General features: G+C 40.1%; 1 protein-coding gene and 1 pseudogene across 6 annotated transcripts in view; one reads left to right on the plus strand and one right to left on the minus strand.

Moving 5' to 3' along the window:
• The first annotated feature begins 604 nt into the window (after positions 1-604).
• LOC129682028 (U2 spliceosomal RNA) lies at positions 605-779 on the plus strand (annotated as a pseudogene).
• An 820-nt stretch (positions 780-1,599) lies between these two features.
• LOC129681800 (glycine N-acyltransferase-like protein Keg1) overlaps positions 1,600-10,546 on the minus strand; it is a 69,817-nt gene continuing 60,870 nt past the window's right edge. For all 6 annotated transcript variants that reach the window (XM_055613967.1, XM_055613965.1, XM_055613964.1 and 3 more), the window contains 3 exons: positions 8,532-8,658; positions 7,053-7,224; positions 1,600-4,467 (listed from right to left, as the gene is read on the minus strand). In XM_055613967.1, the coding sequence (XP_055469942.1) occupies positions 4,065-4,467; positions 7,053-7,224; positions 8,532-8,658 (702 nt within the window). In that variant the 3' untranslated portion in view covers positions 1,600-4,064. The remainder of the gene's footprint in view (positions 4,468-7,052; positions 7,225-8,531; positions 8,659-10,546) is intronic.

Here is a 10,546-nt window from a genome sequence, read left to right on the forward strand (position 1 = left end):
TTGTATTGTTTTTTTTGTTTTTTTTTTTTTTTTTTTAGCAGCATGATTCTTTCTGTTAGAAAGCATTTTTACTCATCTCTCTTTTTGTCTTCCAAGTCTGTCCTTCAGGATCCCAAGACATAAATTTAAAGCAAATAAAACATCAGATAGAGGAAAGATACGTAGATGGATAGATATGATATAAACATACAGCTGAAACCATCACACATCCCTACTTCCTACTTTGCTTCTCTGTTTTCACTCACAGAAAAATGATGTGTGAGTATTTATTCTTGTCATTCTGTCTCATTTCAATCAAATAAAAGGGGAAAGGAAACTTAATTAAATTTGTGAGTTGTTCTTTCTTGATGCCATTTTAGGTAAATCTGAGTTCATAGTTCTGATTCTTTGTGGGCCCCTATGTGAATTTCGTTCACCAGAACTATTCAATTCATATTTATGAAGAGCAATATTTCCTTCCCATCATTGTTGAAGCCCTCACAAAATCCCTGAATTACCTCTAAGGTGTATTGTGACTATTTCTGGACCTTCTGTATCAGCTTACTTCCAAACACATGATTGCCACAGCTGTGTGTTCTCCAGGGCTGTCAAAAGATGTTTTTGAATCGCTTCTCGGCGTTTTGACTAAGATCAAGTGTAGTATCTGTTCTTATCAGTTTAATATCTGATACGTCCTCTATCTGAGGACAATATATTAAATGGATTTTTGGAACTAGGAGTTGGAATACAAGCTTGCTCATGGGCATCGACCTGGTACCTCCAGGAACAGTGCACCCCCCCTGGAGGAATAAAAGAAAAAGATGTTTCTGAGGTGATGGTCCATAGAAACTTTGTTTGCTCACTTGATAACACGGTGAGTTTTTCAAAAGAAGGAACTGGGAAGTTAAGTGTGGTCCGTCTTGTATTTCTTGCATCTTCAGCAGATAATAGGCCAGATGAAAGAGGAGAGTTTATTTAAATCGTTGTATGTGAATTTGTGTGTGGTGTGTATGTATGTGTATTTGCTTCTGTAAATGTGGGTACACTTGGGCTCTGACTTGTGGGGGGGGTCAGAAGTCAGCCCTGGGTGTTGGTCCTTGCTTTTTACCTTGTTTGAGAGTCTGTTCTTCATTGCTGCACATGCCAGAGGAGGTTCCTGTCTCCATCTCCTATCTTATCATAAGAAAGCAGATTTACAGAGGTGGGTGCTATAGTCTTCAGCTTTATGTGGGTACTGGGGACCCAACCTCAGGTTCTCATACACATGTGAGTTCTTGACCTGGTGAGTGAACAAAGCATTTGTTGTGCAAGTGGGACAATGTGAGTTCAATATGCAGAACCTGCCTACAGCCATACGTGTTGGTACTGCAATCCCTGCAAGATGAGAAGGGGAGGCAGGAGAACTACCGGAAGCTTGCGGGCTAGCTGACCCGTGCACTCGATGGGAAGCAGAGAAACTGTCTAAAACAAGGGATTCTGCAAGGACCAATACTTGAGGTTATCCTCTGATCTCCACTGAAGCTTAGGTGCCCTAGCCCCTGGAAACACGTGAACACACACACACACACACACACACACACACACACACGGATGAATTTAAAAGGCAATGGAAGCAAAACATTGACAACTGAGACTTTATTAAATTCAAAAAGATTTACATAACAAAGTAAACAGTTAAATAAAGAGTCAGATATATAATGAAAGACGGTCTGTGCTAGCTGTACACCCGACAAAGGCTTAGTATCTAGAATATATAAATAACTTAAAAAGTAACAATAGATCAGTTAACACATGAACTAATGAAATGAATAAGGTTCTCAGACAAGGATGGTCCACACCCATGAGGATCACAATACCACAAATTTTGACATGGTATGTCATGTTATTTTAAAAAGGGGGAAAAAATAGAATGAGACATTAGAGGAAAGATCCAGGAGCTGATAAAGGGAGAAGCAAGGGCATGAATATGATCAAAATACCCTTGTATAAAATCCTCAAAGAGTGTAATTAAAATATATTAAAATTAAATATAAAATATATTAAAATATGTATTTTTGAAAGATCAACTATATAGTAAGATTTTATCTTATAAAGGAAGTTCAGCTTTTATGATGTTTTATATGCTTCTATCTTTTTTCTTTTTAATTTTCCTCTTTTTATTAATTATTATTTATTACAATTTATTCACTTTGTATCCCGGCTGTAGCCCCCTCCCTTGAACCCTCCCAGTCACGCCTTCCCTCTGTCTTCTCCCCCTATGCTCCTCCCCCAGTCCTCTGATAGCAGAGGTCCTCCTCCCCTTCTATCTGACCTTAGCCTGTGAGGTCTCATCAGGTCTGGCAGCATGTCTTCCTCTGTGGCCTGGCAAGGCTGCTCTCCACAGGAAGAGGTGATCAGAGAGCCTGGCACTGAGTTCATGCCAGAGATAGCCCCTGCTCCACTTACTAGGGAACCCACATGGAGACTGAGTCTATGGGCTACATCTGAACTGGGGTTTTAGGTTATCTCTGTGCATTGTCTGTGGTTGGGGTATTAGTCTCTGCAGAGCCCTCAGGGCCCAGGTTTTTTTTTTGGGGGGGTGTTCTGTTGGTCTCCTTTTGGAGCTCCTGTCCCCTCTAAGTCTTTATATCTCTCCCTTATTTCATAAAATTCTATGCATTCTGCCCAAAGTTTGGCTATGAGTCCCAGCCTCTGCTTTGATACACGTTATCAGTGGAGTGTTTCAGAGGCCGTCTGTGATATGCTTATTTCTTGAGGCAGAATTTGTATTAGAGTGTGAATCTCTCAGGTTTAATTGGTAATTTAGTAATGTATAATGAGAAATGATTTAGACTTTCACCTTCATATTATTACTAGATATTTCTAAAAGTTTGGAAGAGCTTCTGTATCTTTAGAGTCTCCAAATTTATTATGCTCACATTAGAAATTTATTGCTTTAAGCTTTAGTGTGTGTGTGTGTGTGTGTGTGTGTGTGTGTGTGTGTGTGTGCACAGAGGCCAGAAGAGGTCATTTGACCCCCTGTAGTTGAAATTAAACATGGCTGTGGGCCATCACTTGGGTTCTAAGAATCAAACTTGGGTCCTCTGGAAGAGCAACTAGTGCCCTTAACTACTGAGCCCTCTCTCCAGCTCTCTACTTGAATTTTAGAATTTGCTCTTTTGGATGATTCTGTTGCTAATAATCATTAAAAATATTAAAGTGAAAATAAAATTCATAAATACAGTTTGGAACATATTTAAGTGTTTAAGAAACTAAGATTGTGAATGGATATAACTATATCTATATCCACACATACACACTATATGTGATATACAAAATATATACTATATATATATATATAATTTATAGGTTCCCCAAAACAAATTATTAAAATTTCTGAATCATAGTTGATTTTAAAATGGAATAAAAAAGCCACATCTCAAATCCCGGTTTTGAAATGAATTCCTGTGTGGCTGGCTTTAGGTTGAAAAACTAAGTAAATATTCTGTCGTTTTCAGGAAACTTGAGGGGGGAAAAAACATCTTAAACAACTGTTTGGAGCTACGGGGGAACGAGCGACCGCAAGCTTTAAGCCCTGCAGTGAAGAACTCGGAGAGGGCTGCCTTCTGTGGGAGCTGTAATTGTTTGTGGCAACATGGTCCAGAAAATATATTTGAACTCAACTACTACGAATGCAAACTCAGCAGTTCTTGACCTTCGAGAGTTTAAGCTTCCACGAATGAAGGAGGGATTTATTAAATATAAACATTAGAATGAAGTAACGAAGCTCAGCCTATAGAACAATGCTGATTTCTCTTTGCTGGCATGGGGACTACTAGTGAGAACTCATTGAAAAATAAAAAAATGTCTGGGCTCAAAGATATCACCAGTTGCTCTTTTTTTAAAAAACTTTTTAAAAATCACATTTGTTTATTTGTATGTGCACATGTCGCAGCGCACCTGTGGAGGTCAGAGGATAACTTGATGAAACTGATTCTCCTTACAGTGTGGGTCCCCGGAATTAAACTCAGGTCAGCAGGCTTGGCAGCCACTTCTCCATCGGCAAGCACGGTCCCACCCACCCCACCCCCATCACTCTTACAGCTTTACAGAGGAACGCAGTTCCACTGGTTCCAGGTACAAGGCATGGGGATATGTTTCACCATGGCGGCTATTCTCTGCATGGTGAAGTTAGCCTTCGCCACGTGTCCGTACATGGGGAAGCCGAGGTTATCTAGAGTCTGAATCTGGTGGCACATAAGATGATAAATGAGACCCTGACCCCGGTACTCAGGCGAGGTGCCTCCCATCCTCATTTCTCCAGTGTGGTCTACTAGGGCCCAGGACACCGGCATCCCCTCAGGCCCCATAATGCAGAAGCTGGGGAGGGTGAGGATACAGCGCTCAATGAACTTCCGGCTTTTCTCGTTGCCGCCGAAAGACCAGCTGCTGTCCACTAATGCAGCGTGTGCAGCATCCAGGGAGGCGAATTTGAACAACTTGCGGTCACTACAGAGAACAAAGAGGAAAGAGGAGTCCTTAATTACATAGGCTAGGAATAATTTTACCTATTTCCCCCTAAATATCTAAGGTCGCGTGCTCAGCCGTCAGACTGCCCCGGTTCCCTTCAACTCTTCACTTTTTGAGTTTCCTCAGCTGGTGAGGGCGGATAATAAGTAACTTTCATTGTAGACTAATGGGCCAGGGTGGTGGGGGCTCAGATTCAGTACTTAGCAGGAAGTAAAACTTCTCCAGTTTTTATTTGCCTGATACCACTACCTTTCAAGTTAGAGAGTTCAAATGTGATCAGTCTTATTTTATGTAAAAGGGGAAAAAAATTACAGATAAGCAGGTTTCCTAAAACACAGGTAGCAAGCAGAAAAGCCAAAGTTCGGAATCATAGAATTTGGTCTTGGGGTCCTTAGCCATCGTGATGAGCAAAAGAAAAAGTCAACTGCAAAGAAAGGCAGCGACGTGGAAGGAAGGCGGCCCTCGTCACTAAGTGGTGATGTCTGAAGACACCTGCAGTGGTGTGAAGGGGTTTCAGTAGTCATCCTGGCTCTCTGGAGGTAGAGCTAGCCACCCTATTTCAACTCCGGTTTGCCTTCCATCACCCGTGTGCTGAGGAAGCTATTGGATCATCCTGCTTTCTACCAAGAGCCTATACTGATCTCCTAACTCAAAGCAGGAGGAGACTTTCCAATAGATTCGAAATGGGCGTGTTCTCTAGGCTGCCGTGTTGGGGGTGTGGGTAAGCGTCTTCAAATCTCAGACCCAGTGCCAGCTGTCAGTTCTACGCACCGTCTTGTTGAACCTAAATGGGGGACAATGTAAAATGTGTCCAAGATCTTTTTACTAGAAGCCAGTTGTCCTTAGCAGCGAATTCACTGAACACATAGTTGTTCAAGATCTCCTGGGTGTCAGCCACTGAGTTTCCCAGCTCTTGTAGGCTTTGCATTATTATTAGAAGACGAATCAATCATTAAATCTGTAGAAGAAATTAATTCGTTTCAGATACCCAGGAGTGCTATGAGTAAAACAAAGCTGGGTCCTGTGACTTTTATTGAGTTGCTTTACCCAGGACTCTGATGAGGCAATTCGTGAGCAGATCTGGATAATGAAGTAAGTCATTAGTGTAAAGATTGATGTGCATGGGAGAGAGATGTTTTGGATAGAAAGGAGCTAATCTAGGAGGCCCAAGCTCTTGAAGGTCAAGTAGAAATGGCAGTAAACTTACATTACCTGAACTTTTCTTAATTACATGAACTTAATTGTACATTAATAGCTGCATTTAGCTTCAGCACTGGAAACAACATGAAATCACTCACACAAATGATTCAGGTCACTGAACCAATATTAGAGTGTTAATTAACTTCCTGAGAGAGAGAAGGAGAGAGCAAGAGAGTGAGTGAGTGAAAGGCAGAGATAGAGAATATAAATGAGGTTTCCTCTGCTTTAATCCTTTCCAAAATAACTAACTTGAAGTAACCTGATGTGAACTAATCTGTGAAACTCTCACGTATCTCTTTCTCTCCTATTTTACATATGAAATAACACTGAAATGGCAACACTTTTTGTTTGTGTTATTTTGTGTAAAGTCAACCTCTTCCTCTTCAGACTACCTCTGCTAGAACACCTCCTTTGGCAGAATGACTCAACCTCTGATTTTAGATTCCTATCTAAAAAGCAGCTCACATTTTTCCAAATGAACTTGTGTTATTTTTCACAAAGCCTACAAGTTTTGGAGGGAATAAGAGAAAAAGAAAGGTCTGAGAGGCAGGTGAAAATCTCCTCTTAGAGGGCTGAGGAATTCAGAAATATTTGAAAGCGTGTCAGGAAGCACTGAAATTTTGTAAGCAGGAGGAAGATGCAGTCCTTATTTAGATTTTACTCTGAGTAGGGAGCTCCTCTGCAGCGCATTAGTTCCTGGGGGAAAAGGTAGCAGACGCAGTGAGGGTGTGGAAGGTTCATTACAATTGTAAATTGCACGTATTCACTCATTTGTACGGTGTTACATGCTCCCATGTGAAGGTCAGAAGAAAACATTTGGGAGTTGGTTCTCTTCATCGTCTGGGACCCAGGGATTGACCTCAGGTAATCAGACTTGTCGGCAAGCACATTTAGTTGCTGTACCATCTGTCAGCCCTTTATGCAGATAGTCTTGTTTAGAAAAAGCTCCTTTGAAGACATGTTTAGGACTTCAGTATAAGCTCATCCCAATTATTTTGTTAGTCCCAATTCCAGTCTCCTCACAACAAACAAAAGAGGAAAGAAGGAACAAAAGACCCACAGAGAAAGAAGTCTTTTTAGAAAGTGAAGCAAGCAATGCATCTCAAAGCCAAGGGACTCTGGGATGTCACTAGGTATTGAAAGAGGCCATTAGGGACTCTATCCTGAGGATCCCACTTCAACACAGCCCTGCTCAGATCTTGATTTTTACCTTCTAGACTGCAAAGCAATGATAGATCACATGTGTACTGATTTTAGCCCAGTGCTTTAAGGTGACCTTTTAACGGTCACTTTGTAAATCTAACAAATGAGGCACGGCATTAATTAAAAGACTGATGGTGCACAACAGCTTCTTTCACACTTACAAAGGCTTGGGCTTGTTACTGCTGGCTACTAAGTTCTTCTCATCCACCAAGGCAGGAGTCAATTTCTTTGCTGTTTGAAATATCATATAGAGAAAACACTGTGTATGCTTGACCTCGCTCAAATTCATGGCTCCAAGACTTTCTATCACTTTTCCCAGGCTTGACTGTGTACCTTGATGAGGAAAATGAGGAAGCAAATGATATACCATTATTCATAGTAAGATTTGGGAAAGGCTACTCAGTGGAGTCAAAGGGAATATGAACATAGAATCATCGAGTCTTGTGTTAAACCATGACAGGCTTTATAAGATAAAGATTGTATGCCTCCCATTTTCCCCCTCCCATGATTTTGTTTTAATTTAAGTTTTGAATGGTATTAAAAATGCTGACTACATAAGAGTACAGTCATAGCTACCAAAGATGAGTTTGAGACATAGTAACTGAAATTGAACGGAAAATTTCTATGTACTCCACCCATTAAATTGTTACTATAAGATTCTCAGTTCCTTTTTATTGTGCAAATATGATTCTCTTCACCATGAATTGGCAATTGGCTTTTGTTCACTTGTAAAATTTGCATAGGATCATGGAAAATTGTGATATAGTAAACATGTTTCAGAGTGCACTGGGGTTAACTTTTATGCTCTCTTCCTGATCCTATAACATTTACCTGTCGCCCAATCCACTTCCATCCCTGTAGTTAAGAGTAGACAGTGTTATTATAAAATTCCAGATTTGGGATCATGATGAGCCTATTTTTATTAGCCAGCAGATAACCCCCGGATGACTGATCCCATATGTTTGAAACTATGTAAGACCAATAGAGATGCCTAGCTGAATATGATCCAAATTTCCTACCCATACAATCATAAGCTAAAATAAATTGTCATTTTGAACTGATATTGAGAAGGCTTGAAGTTCTATAAAACTAGGTAGGATATTCCTAAGATGTTTCCATTAATTGTCTCATTTAGTCCCCAAGGGTTCTATGTTTAAAAAAGTATTAAAATCATTTTTTCTTATTTTTTTTTAACATCCAAAGCAGAAGTAAATGACCCTTTACCACACAGCTAATTGGTTCAGTCAAATTTCAGTCAAGTAGCAGGCACAGATCTCTTTAATAAAAGTCTTTTGAAAACGTAACAATGTAATAAAACAAAGATGAAATGGTAGGATTCTTTGTTCCCATATTTATGTTATTTAATAGAATAGGGGGATACTAAAAAAAAGCTATAAGTCCTGAAGTAGAAAAATGTTACATTAGTTTTTTTTCTTTGTGAACTTTCCATACTGCAGCTCTTATGAGTTCCCTTTGAAGGGAGTAGATGCTGAGCCAAGGAACAGCCAGCATCATGATAAGTGTCTGTGGCTTGCAAAAAAAGCACATGACATGCAAGGTGCTTGTTCCAAAGGAGCAGTGGTTCCTACCATGTGTGCACAGGAGGTCACAATAGCCCACATACACCCCAGTTTTCTTACTCTGAATTTGCAAATGCTGTTTCCAGTTAATGACTTCTGATGCGCTAAGAACTTCCTGACAGTGCTTGGGATCCTTGGAGTAGATGAGGTAAGTGTTGTTGTAGTTGTCAAGGTCATCTGTCATGTCCTGTTTTAGAAAAGAAGAATCAACTAAAAGGTTTATGGGTGGTGTGGTGTTTGTTATATTGGCATTCAGTATTCAGTCACCTGGTGAAATCTAAGAATATTAAAAGCAGTTCCTGTGGGTTTATGTCGTACTCATTTACAATGTGAAGTCAAGAGAAAAAGCCTTGACTCAATTCAAAGAAAAAAAAAAAAAACCTAACTCAACTCAAGAAAAACCAGAGTGTTATAAAATTCAATTAGAAGAGTCAAAAATAACAAATTGAAAGCAAAACCCTTAGGAAAAAGAATATTTTTTTCCTCTGGGCTATGAATGATCTGGCATTAAATCTACAGTAAAAATCATCACAAAGAGGAAACCAAAGATAAAGCTAATGAACTAGCTATTTCTTCAAAAGTGGCTTTTTATCATTAAATGAATGACAACCCCATAAAGCAAATAGCTTGTGGGTGTGGGGAGCCATGTAACTGAGGGGAGCAGCCTAAGAGCGAGAGTGAAGTCAAGGAGTGTCCAAACCCCGACAATCTTGTCTTAGAGACCAGCAGGGGTAGGCGTTCTCCCTCCCTGCCCTGGGACTGCCTTACATCTCCCATCTCTACCACGTCATCATTTATCCTGGTGGCTAGGCTACTGGTCAAACCTTCTCTCTCCTTATAAGCACCTGGAATTCCTCTTCATGCAAATAAGGCATTCCCAGCACCCTGGCCTTGGCCAATGATGTGAACTCACCCCAAAAGCCTCTACTCACTCCCCAAATGTTTAAATAGCCTGTTTCCCCAAATGAAGTGAGATAGCCCACTGAAGCTATCTCGGGAGAAGAGTCACTGCCAACCAAGATTCTGCACTGCACCCACCCGACCCTGCTAAGCTTCCCCCCTCCTGCTCTGTGAGCAGTCAGCCAGGGTACCCTGAGGGGAAAGCAAACCTGCGGTGGCAAGAAGTGAGCAGATGTTCATATATGTGGAACCAGTTTGCAAAGCAGTAATGGGACAACTTAAACACAAAGAAATACATCACAGAAATACTATTCCCATTAGTGCATAGTCTGAATGCTTCTATTACTCCAATTTTAATGAAATATCTTAAAATGTATAGTCAAATGTAAATCAAACTGTTGATTTTCTTGCTCCGACTTATAAAATATTTAAGTCATCTTCAAAATTCATGTTGGCAAAATTTTTCACTTGGAATGGAGAATAAACTCTGATAATCTCCCTGTAGCATCAGCTACCTGTAGCTCTTTTTTTTTCTTTTTCTTTGTTTTATTGACTTGGTTATAGGTAATTGATGTAAAGGCAGTACATCTCAGTGGAAAGCCAATATTACAATGAAAAGCTGTCGTAGAGTGAGAAGGAGTTGAATTGTTTTAAAGATAGGAAATATGTTTTACCCTAGCATAATAGTTGACAATGGAACTAATAATTTGCTTGTTACAATATACAAGCCTGGCATAGCAAATGTTTTTCTTACTTATTTTATTTTGTGGCTATGAAGGTTTTATGCCTGCAGAGGCCAAGAGAGAGCGCTAGATTCCATACAACTAGAGTTACTGACAGTTGTGGGGCACTACATGGGACCTGGGACCAAAATCCCAGTCCTCTACAAGAGCAGCATGTGTTCTTCAGCACTGAGCCATCTCTTCAGCCCGCAGGAAATGTTTTTACCTTATAATAAAAGGTCAAACTATTCTTTGTGTCCCAACATGATCTTAAGTTGGTATGACCTTCCATCAGTTTCCTATAACTCCTACAATTAATGCAAGAAATGATAAAGTATCCTTGAAGTTCAAACCAGCCAGTGCAGATTAAAGAAACTATGCTGGCAAGCAAAAAGAAAGAAAGAAAGAAAGAAAGAAAGAAAGAAAGAAAGAAAGAAAGAAAGAAAGAAAGAA

Source organism: Psammomys obesus, unplaced genomic scaffold (assembly GCF_907164565.1).
Source record: "Psammomys obesus unplaced genomic scaffold, mPsaObe1.curated_primary_1811, whole genome shotgun sequence".
Lineage (NCBI taxonomy): Eukaryota > Metazoa > Chordata > Mammalia > Rodentia > Muridae > Psammomys > Psammomys obesus.